Source organism: Anopheles darlingi, chromosome X, assembly GCF_943734745.1.
Source record: "Anopheles darlingi chromosome X, idAnoDarlMG_H_01, whole genome shotgun sequence".
NCBI classification, from domain to species: domain Eukaryota; kingdom Metazoa; phylum Arthropoda; class Insecta; order Diptera; family Culicidae; genus Anopheles; species Anopheles darlingi.
Window position 1 is genome coordinate 5138092 of NC_064873.1, and position 17500 is coordinate 5155591.

General features: G+C 54.8%; 6 protein-coding genes and 1 long non-coding RNA gene across 19 annotated transcripts in view; 4 read left to right on the top strand and 3 right to left on the bottom strand.

Annotated features, from left to right (window-relative positions):
* The window catches only part of LOC125951986 (mucin-19-like), a 16366-nt gene extending 8849 nt beyond the window's left edge, over window positions 1–7517 (bottom strand). For 2 of the 12 annotated variants that reach the window (XM_049681269.1, XM_049681177.1), the window contains exons 1-2: window positions 6600–6939; window positions 3915–4480 (exon numbers count right to left, since the gene is read on the bottom strand). In XM_049681269.1, coding sequence (XP_049537226.1) covers window positions 3915–3950 — 36 coding nt within the window. In that variant the 5' untranslated portion in view covers window positions 3951–4480; window positions 6600–6939. The other 10 variants (XM_049681201.1, XM_049681194.1, XM_049681252.1 and 7 more) reach the window with 10 other exon arrangements.
* Window positions 2764–17500, top strand: part of LOC125951959 (uncharacterized) — a 95934-nt gene continuing 81197 nt past the window's right edge. The window contains exon 1 of the mRNA XM_049681166.1: window positions 2764–2768. The gene's annotated coding sequence lies outside the window, so the exon portion shown is untranslated. The remainder of the gene's footprint in view (window positions 2769–17500) is intronic.
* On the top strand, window positions 8017–8883 carry LOC125952881 (DNA-directed RNA polymerases I, II, and III subunit RPABC4). Its single transcript, XM_049682639.1, has 4 exons — window positions 8017–8093; window positions 8164–8251; window positions 8359–8451; window positions 8535–8883. Exons 2-4 carry the CDS (start codon window positions 8191–8193, stop codon window positions 8555–8557), a joined length of 177 nt encoding a protein of 58 aa, XP_049538596.1. The 5' UTR covers window positions 8017–8093; window positions 8164–8190; the 3' UTR covers window positions 8558–8883.
* LOC125952611 (inhibin beta chain) lies at window positions 9043–11120 on the bottom strand. 2 transcript variants are annotated; one of them, XM_049682204.1, is made up of 3 exons: window positions 10985–11120; window positions 10240–10508; window positions 9043–10156 (listed from the first exon to the last, which is right to left on the bottom strand). In XM_049682204.1, the coding sequence occupies exons 2-3, from the start codon at window positions 10444–10446 to the stop codon at window positions 9236–9238; spliced, it is 1128 nt and encodes a 375-aa protein (XP_049538161.1). In that variant the 5' UTR covers window positions 10447–10508; window positions 10985–11120; the 3' UTR covers window positions 9043–9235. The 2 variants fall into 2 exon arrangements, with proteins under 2 accessions (XP_049538161.1, XP_049538152.1); XM_049682195.1 differs by having other exon boundaries at window positions 10240–10828; window positions 10985–11116.
* Window positions 11127–13063, top strand: LOC125952675 (32 kDa beta-galactoside-binding lectin lec-3-like). The gene is made up of 5 exons (XM_049682293.1): window positions 11127–11261; window positions 11325–11509; window positions 11591–11839; window positions 11949–12111; window positions 12205–13063. The coding sequence occupies exons 1-5, from the start codon at window positions 11170–11172 to the stop codon at window positions 12491–12493; spliced, it is 978 nt and encodes a 325-aa protein (XP_049538250.1). The 5' UTR covers window positions 11127–11169; the 3' UTR covers window positions 12494–13063.
* Window positions 12944–13527, bottom strand: LOC125952922 (uncharacterized). Its single transcript, XR_007468849.1, has 2 exons — window positions 13404–13527; window positions 12944–13324 (listed from the first exon to the last, which is right to left on the bottom strand). It is a non-coding gene; the product is annotated as an uncharacterized LOC125952922 (long non-coding RNA).
* On the top strand, window positions 13709–16540 carry LOC125952398 (nyctalopin-like). The gene is made up of 4 exons (XM_049681854.1): window positions 13709–13985; window positions 14088–14919; window positions 15021–15190; window positions 15280–16540. The coding sequence occupies exons 1-4, from the start codon at window positions 13965–13967 to the stop codon at window positions 15859–15861; spliced, it is 1605 nt and encodes a 534-aa protein (XP_049537811.1). The 5' UTR covers window positions 13709–13964; the 3' UTR covers window positions 15862–16540.

The window sequence follows — 17500 nt, forward strand, 5'->3', positions numbered from 1 at the left end:
GCTAACTGCTCTACTCGGTCGCTTGCCATTACTACTGCCAGTTGCCGTCGTCGTAGGTCACGCCGGAACCCACAAGGACCCCCGAACGGGGGTGGCAGATGGGCAGTCGGTGGTTGCGGCCGTTGCTACTGTGACGGATAATAGATTCCGGAGCGGGGGAGACCAAAACCAGCCAAATTTACAATTTTCAAACACATACACACACTCGGGATGCGTTCTAATGGCAAATGCACCCCATTGCACCCCCCGGGGAGGGTGACACACTTTCTCTCTCTCTCTTTATCAGTTGACTTCAAGGAACGAACTGAGCGCCAATAGGAGGTGATCGCGTTGCGTCGCACGATGCATCAGCCGGGCATCATCTTCCCTGGGCCCGGATCGTAAACGTTCGAAACGAGCCACTCTTCCCCCCCCCCTCACCATTGCACTATTGGGAGGGGGTATGTTCATTACAAACTCAACAAACAAATACGCGCCAAAAGCCGCGGCGTCGCGATCGCGATCGTTAACAAATCCATTCAATTTCTCCTTCTCCTCCTCCTCCTCCTCCTTCTCCTGACCTATTGGGAAGACCTTGGCAAGAACGTGGCGAGATGGCGAGTGCCGGTTGCCAGGGGGTGGTGGGGTGCGGGGTGGTAGATGAGGAAAGATGGCAATAAAATCCAGCGGCACGCGGCGCCGCGTGGCCGTGAAAAGCATCAACGGACGGACCACCGAGCTCGCCAGACCACCAGAGACCCGCACTTCCACCCCCTCACCCACCACTAACGGAGCGCGCTGTTGACATCGCACATCAAACTCGACACACACCGACACACACACACGAGCGGCAATTGGCACATCGGGTGCACCAATGAACAATGGTGCGGTTTTGTGCGTGTGGCAGGGGATGGGGGCGGTGGAGCAAATAGGGAAAAACGGCTGCATGATTTAGGGATTTAAAGGGACGGCGCGGCATTTATTTTTATCCTTCTCGACGGATGTCGCAGTGTCGCAGAAATTCGCAGCCCCCCAAAACAGGGGAACCGAAAGGGGGGGAAAGGGGGTGCGCGCAATCCTCCTTTGCAATCGCACGGTCCATCCGGCGTATCGTATTATTGTGCGGTGCTGCTGCAACTGCCGCTTTCCCAATTGCATCGATTTCCAATTCCAACGCTGCGATCGCAGCCGAGCCGAGCGGAAGATTGAAGGGGAAAGGGGGGGGGGGAGACCCTGGACTGGAGCGGCCACGGTCACATCGTCGCCTTCCCTCGCCTTGGTTGTTTTGGAGGCCATTCGGAGGCCCAAGCGAAAGTGTTCTTCCGTCGAGCGATGCACACACTTTGTGGCGCGTGAAGGACAGAGTCCGGTCCGGTCCGGTCCAGTCCCGGTCCGGTGATGGTGAAGGTGGTGCTGGTGACCAGCGCAACTCATTCCGGTTCGCAGACGCTTTCGCTTGATATTCGCACCGAAGGGATCGCACTCGTTTTCTGCCCCGATAAAGGGATGAATGTACCAAGTGTTTGCGCGTTTGGCGTCAAGAGAGAGAGAGAGAGAGAGAGAGAGAGAGAGAAAGAGAGGGTGTCACGATTGCGGCGGCGACGACGACGACGACGACACACCACGACCTTGGCCACCATATTGTGAGCGAGATTGATCCGAGTAGTAGTAGAAGTAGCAGCAGCAACACCGAGTTATGCTCGTTGCTTGCCGGGAGAAATCAAAACAAAACGTGACCCCGGGCAGGATCGCTCGGCCCCCCCCTGTTGTGATCGTTTTGGCAGGTTCTAAATATAGGCTCTTTTCGCTCCAACCACTGGCGCTTGCTGGTCAAATGCTAATGCGCACCGATCAACCGAACGCCACGGGTAGGCCCCGGTGGTTTGTTTGGAGAGCATCTCCAAGCGCTTCGAGATTCACCGAGATTCGCAAATCGTTTCGCAGCTATACACCAACGACCAAAAGAAGGCGGGCAGATTCTTTGATCCCATTGATCCTTTGATCTGTTCGCAAGTCTCATTCCGTTCTCCGCAGCGAGCAAACAAACGAGCTAGCGAATTGATAGCCATAAGTGCAGCGACCGTAACAGACATGCTGGCGACTTCTACTGGCTGACTGCTGGCGCAGCCTCACACCCAATTAAAACACCCGAAGGCATTTGATGCGCGCGTAAATAAAGGTGTAGAGAATTCCAAACCAAGATAGGAACTTGCATAGTTAAAAAAGAAGGTGTCCATGTGGTCCATCGTTAGGCACAGACACACACGCACACGGCGCACGCATGACAACTTTATTTCAACCCTTTCTGTTTGACACAGTTCTGCAAACGGAAACGCTGCTATCGTGGCCATTGCATCTTAAGGTGAAGAAAGAAAACAAAAGTAGCACAGCAGCAGCAGCAGCAGCATAACAACCCGAGACTCCCTGAGATGTTGCCTCCGGTGGCACGCGCTCCGGTTGCAGGTGCGGCGAGGTGCGACAGTTTGTACACACACGCACACACACGCGCACGCAGAGAGACAGTACGACAACGGGGAGACGGCCGCAAAGAACAGGAAAAGCCATAAACGGTCCGGCGTGCGGGATGCTGCTGCTGCTGCTTACCGAGGACGAAGGTTGGCGTGATGATTTATGTTTACGTGGTGCGCGACCCCCGGCCACCCCTTTAAAAAATCCGGGCAACCATGGGCTTACCCGCTTACATGCAGAGTGAGGCAGAGGAGAGGCAGAGAGAGGGAGAGAGAGGGAACACTTTCACCTCCGAACCAGCAGCCATCGGGGAGGATCGGGTGGTAGAACTGGTTTGCCGTTCGTTCGTTCGTTTCGTGGATCCCTTCGTCGCCTTCGAAAACCGAACCGGCGGCTCATTGGCAGCTTTTATGGTCTTTAAAGGCCCTTCACGTTCGGTCGGGCGGGCGGGCGATCGAATTCGGGTCAGACTTGCACAGGCTTTGTTGGCCTAGTTCCGGTGTTCGCCGCGAGAAGGTGAAGGTCCTTGTCCTTGTTCGTTCCAGGACCCATTCCAAAGGCACAGTCCATTGGCACGTCACATGCGAGGAGATCGATTCCATGCGCCCGTGTGTGCGTGTGTGTGTGTGTGGTTAGTGTCGTCCTGCGCTAGTGTCGAGGTTAGGAACTACGCCGCGACGAAAATCCATCACCATCTAGGGATCGACCGCGCCGCTTGCACGCCATCGGAGGTCATCTTGATGTGCGCGCGCACCCGACCGATGACCTAGAATGGGTTCCCACACCGTGCGCACCTCAACTAACCACAGACAGGCAGGGACAGGGGGGGAGGGGGGGAGGCCACCCACAACAGCGTGGGTCCAGCCGCGTTGGCCCCCTTTCCGCGCGGTACGGATGAAATCAACGCCACGGGGGGGGGGGGGGGGGGGGCAAGTTTTTCGGGGATGACGACGACCCGAACTCAGTGACTCAGTGTGTGTACACTCTCCCCCCCAGGTGCGCATGCGCGCGTATGTGTGTGTGCGTATGTGTGCAAACTAACTAAGCAACAGGAGGCGCGCAAGTGAGCACGGCGAGTGCGGCCTAGCTTCGTCCCGCAAAGCGACCGCGCTTTGGATTGGCGCTATTTTTGGCGTGCCGCGTAAAAGAAGTTCTAATATTAGACCGACGCGCTTCTCGGCGCACCCGATCCATGGGTGATCCGAGTGGTGTGGGTCGTGTAGCATTATGATCCTTATGTTTGTATGCCAATCATGATGATGGACCCGGAGCCCCTTGTCCCGGACAATCCTCAACGGGTGCTTCAACGTGGACAATCCGAAGCAGACGGTTTGGCAAAGCGCGCACACCGTGTTATTATAGAGGTGTCCCAGGTGTCCGAGAGGAGCGTTCCCGGGGAGCGAGCCAGAGAAAGAGAGAAAGAGTAGGCATGAGATGGGGTGATTGCATCGTGATCGCGGACTTACCGTGTTGGTCGGCTGCTGGATCGCCTCCAGCGACATCCGGTCCTGTGCCGACGACAGCGCTGGCCACGGTAACCGACTGCCGTGAGGCTGGGGACCTGATGCCGCCGCCCTCCCTACGTGCGGCACGCACGTACCGGCACACGGTACCCTGCCGATCGGTAACGGGCAGCAGCAGCAGGCTTAGCTACCGGCTGACCGGGGTCTAACGAAAAATAAAAAAACACTCCCCAGGCAACGACGGGGGGGGTGACGAAGGCAAAGGCGAGGTTCGGCACTTTATGCGCGTCCACCGGAGAGCGCTAGGTACCGTTAGGTTCGCCGCGACCTGCTTGGCAGTTGATCGGTTTGCTCGGTGATTGCTGCTGATAGGAGGGGGCCGCGAGGCTGCTGGTTGCTGTTCTGCTGATGCCTGGACTGGCTGGCTGGCTAGCTGGTTGGTGGTCTTCTTCGAGTCTGTTTATACTGCTGTCTCCTTTTATTTGCACTCACTCACTACCAGAACACTGAAACTGCTGTTAGCATACACGCACACGCACTCTAAAAAACTTACACAAAAAAGGGACGAACTAGAGACAGGAAGCAAAAGGAATTAATGCTGTAACAGAACAGGGAAATCGTTGTATTGTTGCGGAACATGATAACACATGATATGCGCATGAGAACACACATTTACACACAAATTTGTCTCTTCGATTCATTAAACGCATATACAACCACGCACGAATCCTTGCAGCACTAGGGAGTTTTCACGGCACAGTTTACTGCTGCTCCCGGGGTTATGGAGAGGGGCGAGGATTTGTTGTTTTCCCTCAGTGGCACCGTAACCGTCCCGTATGCCGGAAAGGGGCGTGCAAGATGATGCGTGAGTGAGATGCGTAAAGTAGCAGTGTCCGGAGTAGGTGGCGGCGGGGTGGTCGCTTCACCGTTTCACGCTCCCTGCTATTATGCTGCTCATGCTGATGGATCGTTTATCGTGGCTTGACTACCGGTTACTGGCTGGAACCAGCGCGGTTTGATCCTAGGTCCTAGAGTACGGGGCTGGCCTGCCTCGGCCACTGCTCGCGGGCACTCTCTCGGCCACTTGTCACAACATGCACACTAGCGGCAGCCAAGGAGCACCGACGACAATGATAATGATGATGATGATGCTACGACAAACGCTGTTGCTGCTGTGACTACTGTGCGTGGTGACGACGGTGTCGGGGGTTCCTTTGTTTTGTTTATACAAGCGGAGCCGCGTTGCTGTGTGGTCCATTCCCGGAGTGTGTGCGTTGAACGCGGCGCACACGGAAAGGGAAACGGGTGGCGCTTCAAATACAGGGAGAGAACGAGAAAGAGAGATAGAGAGAGAGAGTTGTGGCTGGGAGAAGTTAGTAAATTGCGTTGCACAAAACAATAGAACTAGAGAGCAGACAACACCAAACAGCGGCGGTGAACACGGGATTACCGTGCTGGAGGATATCTGTGTTCTGCTACAGCCCTTATCCACCATCCTCCCCCCCCCCCACCCTCTCTTTCTCTCTCGAGATATCTCCTTTTCCTTTTGCCACGCACTCCGTACACTCGCCACCGCGATAGGATTTGCAAAAAACAGGGTTTTAGGAGTTTTGTGGAAAAACTGCTGCCAGGAAAACAACAACAACAACAACAACGGACGCTTCTCGCAGTGTGAGTGTGGTGAGATGAGTGAAGCTGTCATCGCGGGATCCCACGATGGCGCGCGCACACACACAGACAACACACACACAAATGTACACAGCATACAGCACGGCAGTACCACACCAGTGCTCACCACGGCACCACGGCACCACGGCATTCTCACCAAAAATGGCCAAAAAGAGCTAAACTCCAATGGCCGTAGCCACATGCAACGCGCGAAATAACCTCAATTTCATAGCATGGCCTTCGGTGCTCTCTCTCTCTCTCGCTCTCTCTTGCTCTCTCTTGCTCTCTCTTGCTCTTCATCTCGCCATCATCCAGGCCGAGCGCCATCAGCCATTTATTCGCGCGAGTCCCAGTCGCCCAGTCACCAGCAGCAGGAAGGAAAACAGGTTGTGGCCACCGCAGCGCCGCCCGTTCTTCGCCTTGGGTTCAACTACTGCAGCTCGCAGGCCCAGCGTCCAGACTGGGCGTCTTTATCGGCTTCTTGAGTTTGGGTGGGAGGGGTAGCTTCTTATCCTCTCGCCCTCTGGCGTGATCCTGTTGCAGACGGCGCTGGTGTGCAGCCGGGCCCACCACCAGATGATATGCAGCTGGTCGGTGACCGGACCTCGCACACAGCGCACCAGCGCTCCGCGCAGCAATGGTCGGCTCGATCCCTCTCTTCGCTGCTGGTTCACGGTTCACTGTTCCGTACGCACACACATACACGCACAAACGATCGGTGCGTTTTGTGTTCAATGTTCGCCTACTCCGATGTAAACGCACCGTCGTGTGACTCCTAGCATGGTACGGGTTTCACCATCACCGCGACCCTCCACTGCCGCCGCCGCCACCATCGCCGTCGTTCCTGGGAGTGGCACAACAGCAGCAGCAGGTTGGCTGGTCCAAAAGCTGAACCCTTCATACCAGCAGCCGTAGCCGTGAAACAGGCCCTTCCAGGCTTTTCCGTCGTGCATCCGCATACACCCCAGCACATACGTGCATACACAACACACAAACACACAGAGAGGCACACGAACTTACACTCGAAACACGCAGGCACGCAGCGCACGCACGCCCAACGACGGTTCGCCGCGTTTTTCCTTTTTTTTTTAACGTCACACTTCTTCTTCTTCTTTGCTCTTGCTAGCTATGTTCCATTCTTTCTTTGCTTTTAAGAACACGTACAACACACACATACAGGCCCGTCTTCGTCTGCGGACAGAGAGTGCGGGCACCCCGAGTGGTTCGGTGCTGGCTACTACTGCTGCTGCTGCTGCTGCTGCTGCTGCTGCTTCTGGCGCTGGCTATAGGGTCCGACCGTCGTGGTCGGTCAGGCGGCGACCAAACTGGCTCTCACTCTCGCACAGTGGTAGAAGCAACAAGAATAACACACCAGCAGCGCTATACAGAGCGCCTGACAGCGTGCGCTCGCAGTCGCGACGCACTATAGCAGTGGTCCTCCCGTGCCGTGTTTTGCAGGAGAGATAGAGACGGCCATTTTGACAGCTTTCTTACGGGCCGCTCCGGTTTTCGTGCTGCTGCCACTCTTGTTTGCGTTGACACATTTGTCGTCGTCGTCGTCGTCGTCTTCGCGCCGGTGGTGACACCACCTTTTGGCGATCGTCCACCCCGGGGGTCAAGCGAACACGCGGTACCTGATGAACCGGGAGGGGTCAGTCCTACGTGTGTTCCACTCCAGCGGTAGCGCACGGAAATTCAGCGGGTAGCCGTCCCAAATTTCCAACCTTTTGCAAGCAACAGCAGCTGTGTTCGGTCGACAATGAGGCGGTGTCTTCAGACTGCCAGTGGCGTCCGGTACCTTGTAACGATTATTAATTAATGAATATTATTGATAACATCCGCCGCCAATCCATGCTATTACCCTGGCCACGGACAACAGGTAGGCGCAGCGTTCTGCTGCGCCGCGCGGACTACTGTTGTTGGTAAACAACAAGGGTCGGCAAGGGATCCAGCTTTCGTTCAATTAAGCCCGCTCTTATTAACGATTATTGACCCGAATATAGAACAGTTGTAAGGTTCGGGCAGGCGGGGCGTCTCATGAATGGAAACCGGGAATGAATGGCCAAGCAAAAACGCAAATAATTCCCGGAATCGGGGAAATAACCATTTTCCTGAGGTTCGATCTCGCGCTGTTTAAAACGTTGGTTTCGTCAGTTCTGGACAATTCTGTTGCGACATCTGCTTGTTAGCTGACGATTGCGAGACTACCAGGGAACCCTGGCTAATTGTAAAATAAGAAAAGCTTATAGAACGATCGGAAAAACGTTAAAAAATGCGAAGCGAGCTGCGTTAAATCCGCGCCAAACGGTCGGACGATGTCGCACTCGAATATTTGTGAACGCAGTGTAACCGCGGTTTGGTATAAAATTCGAGCACTGCTGCGGGTTTGTTTGCGTTAGTGCTCGAAAACAAAGAGACGTCAAACCGTTGGTCAAACTGTCAAAAAGCAAATTTGCGCCTTCCAAGCCGGACCCTCCGTAAAACGCGTTTTGGAGAAGTGGAATTTCGCTCTAGGTAAGTTGATTTTGCGCTCCTAAATCTGTTTGGCAGTGAGTGGATCTAAACTTTTACCACCTGGTTGCAGTTACGTACAGTAGACGACGTTTGCAAAATGTCTGATCCAAGCTCCCGCGAAACCGTCCTGAAGACATCGATGGTTTACGTTTGCGGAGGTAGGTCTCTAGCGCGCTGCGTGCTGTACGGTGCGAAGCGGGTCGCCGAGCAACAACAAAAGTCAGCACCGCATTTCTAACCTCCTTTTTGCGTTCCTCTTCCGTAGAATGTCTTCACGAGAATGAAATGCGCCCAAAAGATCCGATCCGTTGCCGCGAGTGTGGCTATCGTATTATGTATAAGAAGCGCACACGTCGCCGTAAGTAGCAGCCAATCCACCTTCCCGACTCGCACGACATCCTCAGCATGTCTAATTATGACGCTCTTCTTGCTTATTTTTAGTGGTCGTGTTCGACGCTCGCTAGTGGCCTTATGGAACCATTCCAACGATCCTGACTCGCGGTTGTAGGGGCCTATTCTGACATTCAGGTGAATTAAAGCATGGTTAAATGAAAAAAATATATGTATATACGCCGACAAAACCATGGAAAACGCCACGCGAATGTCAGAATAGATCCCTTAGTCGTAGAGAACAGCTTGGCAGGAATGATGTGTTGGAGATACTTCCGACGAATGTATTTTTTATTGTTGGAAGGATGAGTATCTGGAAGATTCGGCATTACTAACTCCCTCATGGCATTATAATAACTCTTTCCTTTTCAATAATAAATAATCCATCACATAAACGAAACCACACCACCAATCGACTATTCCTTGGGATTGTGTTACAATCATCAACATACTCTTCCCAACTTTCGGAGCGATTTGGAATTCTTCTCTTCGGATAGCTTATCAGTTAGAGCATTTTGTGAACGAACCAATTCATTTGAGGAAAGCAAAGGTTATTTGGCACCACGCGAGGTTAACGTATTGGGTCGGGAAATTCTTTTATTGGAAAGTTAGAAAAGCGCCTAAGAACGCGTTTAGAAGCAGAAATGGGTTTGCGGGGGGGTTTGTTTCCTTTTAAGCAAGCTCTTATGGCAAACGCTATGGGTTTAGCATTCGCATGGGATTGGCAAACCGCTCCGAAGGCCCTTACGCCCTTACGGGCAACCACACTCTTCGACGATCATTTTAGCGAGATCCTGCTTGATGATGCGCCCATCCGGACCGTAGAAAATGAGCGACATCGGCGAGTACTTGACTGGTGCGCAGCACTGATGGATCCCCGCCAAACCGCCACCACTTCCAGCACTAGCGCGGCCACCACCAGAGCCACCGCTACCGCCAGTACCGCCCTTGCCACCAGGCCCTGAATCACTGGTGCTGCCACCGCCCGGACCGGAACCGCCCGATCCACCGCTGCCGCCATTTCCCTGTCGCCGGTACTGATCGATCACGTAGTGATACTCCGACGAAAACTTGTCCGCCAGGTGGCAGCTGCCCTTGCAGTAGTTGGCGTAGTAACCGTGCGGCCGTATGATCCAGTCGTCCCACTTGAGCGCCTTGAAGTCGACGTAGAACTTCTGCTTGCAGCACTGCTCGTTCGGTGCACCGGTGCAGTCGAGGGCGCGGCGCCGCAACCGGCGCACCTGCGACGTGGCGAGGCTGACGAACAGGTGCGGCCGATTGTAGTCATCCTCGGTACCCTCCCCGTATGCCGCCTTCCGCTCTTGGCTTTTGCGGTACTTGAGCCGCACCATCGAACTACCGCCGCTGCCGCTACTGCCGGCCACACCACCAATGCCCTCCTTTACCAGTAGTGCCTTCTTCCGGCTGCTACCATTCAGCCGCTCGATCCGCCCGTACGGATGCAGATGCGGATGGTTGGTGGCGTGCTCGAAGATGTGAAAGCGGATCCGGTTACCGCAACCGGAACAGTCGACGAACAGTTTCAGGCTATCGTTGCGCTTCTCGCCGTGCCACTGGCGGACCGCGCTCGTCAAATCGATTTGCTGCCAGCCCAGCCCAGACTCCAGCGGGATCGTGTGCTTCGCTATCATCTCCGTGTGCTTCGAGAACTCCTGCGATAACAGGATGAGGAGACAAAAGGGCCGATGTTTGGTTTTGGAAGCAATATTGCGCGCGTACGCCAACCGATACCTACCTCCTCCTTGCTCATCGTTTCCGTTGGCTTCGAGCTGTTGATGATGCGAAACACCCAGAGGATCAGCACCTTGTTGCCACCGTGGATGTTCCAATGGTTTTCCGGGTTCGCGATCGTGTTACCCTTGCCGGTCTTCGTCTTTGTCTTCATTTTCAGCTCGAGGCGTATCCACAGGGTCGCATTGTACACCCGCATCGTACCATCCATCGACGATGGGATGGAGTTGAGCGAGGGAAAGGTGAAAAACTGATGCCCGGGAATGGTTTCTCCTTTTTATGTGTGCGCGCAAAATTGTAATCCATGGGCCCCAACCCAACCCCGAGGCAAAAACAAAAAAGACGATATGTCAGCAAACTAGAGGCAGTTCGGTTCCGAAACCGTAACCGTTTGGTAGAACCGCTACCGCCAAGCGCCTCAACGAGACAGACAGACCATAGCACCTCATGGAGCACAACGTTTGAATACCATTTGCATGATTTATAGTAAACCCAAACATTTCATCCCTACACACGTGCGCAATCCCTGCCGCGTACGTCCAAAGCCCCGTTCCCTCAGGCCCATTTATACCATACGCTGGAGCTTCGAGTGGCTGTAACGAATGAAAAACGATTCAAATTCAAACCAAACCGGTCGGTGACTGAAAGCAGAGAAGAAGGTGCGGGTGCAAACAAGGAGGGATCCAGTACACAGCTGCGTGCGTGCAGCCTGGGCCGCAAGTGTTGGAAGCTTGGGGGGATTGACTCACCTGATAGCTATCACACAGACCGAGCTGATAAAGGCCGCAAACCGTCACCGACGCGGGTGCCTAGTGGGCTAGGCAAAGAGATAAGGCGTAGACAGTTTCGGCACGCAGAAGCTAGGTTTTCGCTCCCCCGCCCCGCTGTGTGGTTCGTGGCTACATACCGCCGTTGTAGGCACCTGCTCGTCGTCATGTTGACCACCTTCGCCGGAACACTGGCCAGCCCGGTGAGTGTCGGGCACATCTTTCACTTCTCGGCCAAATCGCTGGACGATGCGGAACGGTAAGCGTGCGTGCGTCAATCAATCTCGATTCATTTTCCCGAAATCGAACGACGTTTCCCCAGCGTGGACATCGATTTCCAGACGGAGCGCTCAGCGGATGCCGACGTACCGCTGCACCTGTCGGTGCGCTTCGAGGAGCAGCGCCTGGTGGTCGGTTCCAAGCTCGGTGGCCAATGGGTGGAAGCGGAACGACAGCCGCCACAGCACGATACCACCAGCCAGTCCGCCCTCCAGACGCTGATGCCTGGTGAGTATCGACAGTGCAACAGTAAATACGGAGTGATACGGAGCCACTCAACCCTCAACCGTACGTCTTGCGCTTCTGCAGGCCATGTTTTCACCGTGTACGTGCTGGTCGGTGACAGCAGCTATCACATCGCGCTGGCCGACTGCCCGATCGGGGCGTTCACCATCCGTGGTTCGCTGGCCGACATCAAGGCTGTCACGATTACGAAGGATGTGCACCAGATACTGGCGGTGGACCATCGGCAATCATTTCCGTTTCCATTCCCGGCCATCCAGATGCACGACGAGACGTGTTACTTCTCCAACGATGTGCCGAAACCGTTCGTGCCCGGTAATACCAGCGTTGCGCAGCGTTAGCGCCTTAGCTTTCTCTCTCATCTGATGATGAACCCCCCGGGGGTTATGTCGCTTCTTTGGTTCACACACACTCCCATACACAGGTCACGTGATTATCCTGACGGCCGTACCGTACGGTAATCCGCGCGGTGGCTTCATCATCAAGTTCCACGAGAATGGCAGCCGGAAGCAGGCGCTCCACTTCAATCCACGCTTCGATCCGCACTACGTCGTCGTCCGGAACTCGCATGCCAGCGAAGCGCTCGAGTAAGACGGGAGGGAGGAAGGGCCTTTGGGTTGTGTTCCCTCTTTTCACAGCTTCTCAAAAAAACAAAAACCATCCCATACCTTACCTTGTAGCTTCCGCCAGGAGGAGCGCACCGGGGGCTTCCCGTTCATCATCGACCAGCAGTTTACGCTCGCGATCGGGCTGGCCGAGCAGGAGTTCAAGTTCGCCATCAACGGCAGCCAGTTCGAGACGTACGCGTACAAGGCGCACCGCCAGCTCGACACACTCAACGGGTTCCGGGTGCAGTGCACGAACGGGTTGCAGCTCGAGGTGACGGCCGTCGACCACTATCACTCCGGGTCGCCCGATTGTGCCGGCTACGAGGAGTACTCGAACCCGTACGCTGACCTGCTCGCCTGATCACACCAACACCGCAGCACCTCCAATCCCCAAAAAACGCCTGTTATTCCTGTTTTCTGCGCCCGAACGCCAACCGTAACCGAAATGAAACGCTTGTCCGCAAGGGATGAGGGTCTAGGGGAAGGTCCCTTTTGGCGCATGCGCCTGCCCAAATGGCGTTCTGGCGTTATCCCCGCAGTACACTTGAATGTTCCGGTGTATCGGACACACACACACACACATGGGCATAGTTAAAGACACGCAGTTATCAGGACTCGCAATGACAAAGGACCTCCACGCGAACGATGACGCGTGGTTAATCATCTTGATTAGTTGCTTGTTTGAACACATTTATTTACTCATCAACACAACCATCTGCTCCACCACATACTACCATCGCTTGTCGCTTGTGCCTTTTTGGGGCGTCCTTCTTCAAACGCGGCTAGCTGGTGCGTTTGTATGTGTGTGGGGTATAGCTTCCACCGAAATAATCCATTTTTAGGGGTTTTATTTTGCTTAACGAAGATATAGTTATCTGTTTAATTCAAATGTTTCCAACGGAATTCGAATGGTGAATATAAATTAACAATTAACCAATCAGCGTTGCATTTTTGGACTATTTATTGAACTGAGCTATTCGATGTTAATAACGCAAAGGAAATGAGTATCCCCCGGCCCCGATTATAGGCTTGTACGGGTTGGAACATTGTAAAAAGTACACACACACACACAGCGCCAACGCGGAGCTTCAATGGCTGCAACTTGCAGACCTCAACGGCGACAGCAGGACAAGGATCTGGATTCGGATACCGGAAGGTACAGTGCACAGTGCGGTTGATTGCAAGATGGAAGCTGCAAGTTGAATTGTTGATTTGTTGGATCAAGGACCCCTTCTTTCAATCCCGTCACTGCATGCTATCATTCTACCCACCTCTCCCCCTCCTCGGGTCCAGTGGGACGATGGACGATGTTCCAGGGTTAGCTAAGGGCGCGAGTCAGTTAGATAAAACCTGCAAACTAACGGCTGCTATCAGGCCACACACACACACACTCTTTCGCTCACCCTCTTCACCTCACTGAACGCTGATGCAACGCGCACACACACGCGCGCGCACACGGTATGGTGACGCCGATATCACTGATGTGCTCGCAGTGATAAGCGCACCAGATAAGCGACCCGAGCAGCAGCAACACCCTCTTGGTCGGGCGAACGGACCCGAAACTCGTTTCCCCTCGGTTGCGAGCTTTGGGGTTTCCGTTGAGGCGTTTTAGCGTGCCACTAGAAGCACTAGACTTTGGGCGGGTGGTAGACGCCGGACCAGAACTTCGAGGCCTCCAAGTGAACCGAGCCTCACAACAACGCCAATCGAATCGCATATACCCAGTATGCGACCTCGAAACGGAGCGGAAGACCTGAACTGACCCCACGAAGAGAGACGAAGAGAGACGAAGAGAGACGAAGAGAGAGAGAGAGAGAGAAACAGAACCGGAAATGGAACTCCGGCACATAGTGGTAAGTAGAGAGTGAAGTGTGTGTGTGGTGTAGCGCTGCTGCTGCTGCTGCTGTTACTACGTGCAGTTTCGTTATGTTTTGTACCTCCCCCTCCCCTTCTAGGTGCTGTTTGCTGCTTGGTTGATCGTGCCCGGTTGGCCGACAGGGGTGGTGAGTCAGGGTCAGGGTGACGATTCGTTCGAGGATGCCAGCGACATCTGCTCCCGGTGTGCCTGTTCGGCGGCGAACGCCTCGGCCAGCGTGCTCGGTTACGATCTGCTGGACTGTTCGCGGCGCAACCTACGGCGCATGCTGGCCAACTGGCCGCCCGAATTCGACGCAGACGATCCGGACCGGGAGGTGGTGTTTTCGCTGTCGGGCAATGCGATCGGTCGCCTGCAGCAGCTGCCAGCGACACGGAACGCGCTAGTGTTCAGCTGTCGCCACTGTCAGCTCGATCAGCTCGACGGTGGTCTCTTCCTCGACGCTCCCCACGTTTACCGGGTAGATCTGAGCTGGAATCGACTGTCCGGTGAGGTGCTGGCCGGTGGAGACGTATTCCGCGGGCAGTACGATGGCCAAACGCTAGTCCAGCTACCGCTCGATGAGCTGGACCTGAGCAACAACAACATCTCGCGGTTGACCGCCGACACCTTCCGGCATGTGACCGGTGGCCTGCGGGGCCTTGCGCTCGCCCACAATCCACTGGCCGGTGAGCTGGCGGGCGAGACGGGTGCCGCGTTGGCCGTACTGGTACACCTCGAGGTGCTGGATCTATCCTACCTTGCGCTGACCGCCATCGATGAGCGTGTGTTCGCCGGAATGCTGAGCTTGCACGAGCTGTCCCTGCAGGGTAACCAGCTGCTCACCGTACCGGCTGCCGTCTACCGGGCGCCCGGCCTCGTCACCCTCAATCTCGCCGAGAACCCGTTCGTGGAGCTGCGCATCGAGCAAGGTTTGCAGGCGTTTGCCGAAAAGGAACGTTCAAACCTCGAATACTAATCCCTTTCTCTGTTTCTTTCTTTCTTTTTCTCACAAACACACACGCGCACACAGCGCTGCCCAATCTGCGCCATCTGAACGTGAGCAGTATGCCGTGGCTGGGCCAGATCGCGGTCGAATCGTTCACCAACGTAAAGGCCCTGCGGACGCTGCTTTGTCGCAGTAACCGTGCCCTGAGCGTGTTCGATATGGCCATCTTTAGCCACCTGCCGGAGCTGCGCAAGGTAAGCCTACAGCCTCTGTGCTCTCTCTCTCTCTCGAACCTTCTCACTCACCTTTCAACACTGTGTGTTTGGCGTCACGTCCCGGTCAGCTCGATCTGTCACACTCGGAACTGAAGCATCTGGTGCCACCGCCGGGTACGGGCAACTTCTCGAACGTGCATCGTGCCCCGGCACGCTACGCCGAGCAGCTCGAGACGCTGCGCCTATCCGGTAACACCTGGCACTGTGACTGCGAGCTGCGCGCCGCCCTCATCCTGTTCGGTTACGATCAGCTACCGGAGGCGATTGCCGGCGGTGGCGACGACGACGACGACGACGACAATGGTGGCGGGCCGGACGAGGACGACGAGGCCCGCTGTGAGACGCCGTACATGCTCACCTCCCTGCACCTGGCCGATCTGCCGTTCATCGACGTGTGCGATCTGCCGGCGAACGAGGATCACCGTGGGACGATCTACGAGAAGCCGGCGTTTCTACGGCCGCGCGCCATCTTTCTCTCGCTGCTGTCGGTCGGTATCGTGATCGGGCTCGGGTTCGTCATCGGGCTGGCGGTGGTGTGCCTCAAGCGCAAGCTCAACCACACCGGCCTGACCGGCTTCACCTCGTCCCCGGTCCGGTACACCTCCGTACGGGACAGTACCATCTCGGCGGCCTACCAGCAACAGGCCTAGTGTGTGTGTGCGCTTCATGCTTCTGTGTGTGTATATGTGTAGTTCGAAATGACAACTGGACGTCCGAGATGCTTTGCGACGACCGTTAGTTTGATAGGAGGTAGCAACAAAGCAACACTAGTAGCAAAATGGTGCGCGTTCATTGGGCTGCTACTGCCAGGACCGGGGCCGGGGCCCGGGCTGCGCTAAAGAAAAAGAAACGGCAGGAAAAAGAGCAATCGTGCCAAACTGTGTGGTGCTCAAGGGATCGGACCGCCGGTTTGTTTTTCCGTTCGTGCGTTCGTTCGTTCGTCCGTTCCTGTTTTTTGCTTCTTTGTTTTTCTTCTTCCTTTTCTTTTCTGTTTTCTTCTTCTTCTTCTTCTTCTTCTTCTTCTTCTTCTTCGTCTGCTTCGTCTTCGTTTCCTGTTCCAAGTTTTGGGGTTTGTTTTTTTTTTGTTAAAATACACTGTTTTATTGTTAGGCCTTAATAAAGCAGATATTTTCAGATTAAGAGTAATGGTTATGACTTTCGGGGTTTTGCCTTTTTTGGAGTAGCTTAGCGGGGTGGGGGGGAACGGACGGGGTGTGATGATGTGATAGTGGGAGGGGAGGGGGTTGTAGGACTGATAGCGCCGTGGTTGCGGTCGCGGTGCTTTTGTTCGTGTGTATCTGTCCAGTGTGTGTGTGTGTGTGTGTGTGTGTGTGTTTGATCGCCAATCCTGTACCCCCTAGCAAGCTGTATGTATTTCACGCCAAGTGCTGTGGAGGACCCATCCTCCCACCCCCAACCCCCCACACCCTCTCCCCTCCCTCAGCATACTCGGCGAAGAATGCGAGAAACCTGTCCTGTTGTGATGTATACAGCCAAAAATTACCTCCCGCCACCGTCTCCAACCCCCAAAAACCAAAACCCCATGGGCCATGGGGGGGATTCGACAATACTTGCGTTTGTGTGCGTGTTCGTGTGTCGCTACCTGTGGGAAGTGACGTTCGGTAGTAGCTCCGAAAGGCCTTCTAGGCCGCTAGCAATGAACGAAGGGATAAAGGAAGCGGATTGTGAATGGAGGGAAAGGGAGTTCGGGTGGTATGTAGCAACTATAGTTTAAGACGCTTCACGTGGCGCGTGCCAGGACGATCAAGCCAGGCCAAACCAGTCTTATGTACGAAAATGCAGTAACCGTTTATCTCGTCCTAGGGAAGAGGCTGCCTCGCCCTACCTTACCTTACCTACCATACCCTTCTGCATCGTCACCGCGCCCCTGTGAGTGTGTCTGTGGGCGTGTGTGTCTGTGTGTGCGTGTGTGTGCGCGTGCGTGTTTGTGCGTGTGTATGTAAGCGGTTTAAGCGGGGAAGCAAAGGGGGGCCCATTTTTCGGCCACAAACAATCGAGGAAGCCGCAACCCGGAACCTAGCGTCGGGTGCTCGTAACTCGTAGCGCGTAGTTTCATTGCCCACTGTGTGTGGTGTTGTTGGGGTTTTCGTTTTGCGTTTTCTTTTTTATTATCCATAAGATGGATCATCAAGTAGCGCCAAGTAGTGTGTATTGATACAGATGAGGGATTTTCTGTTGCTGTTGCTGTTGTTGTTGTTGTTGTTGTTTTTGCTGTTGTTGTTGTTGTTACTGGCTTGGGGTTTGGTTTCCCCATTCTACTAACGTTGC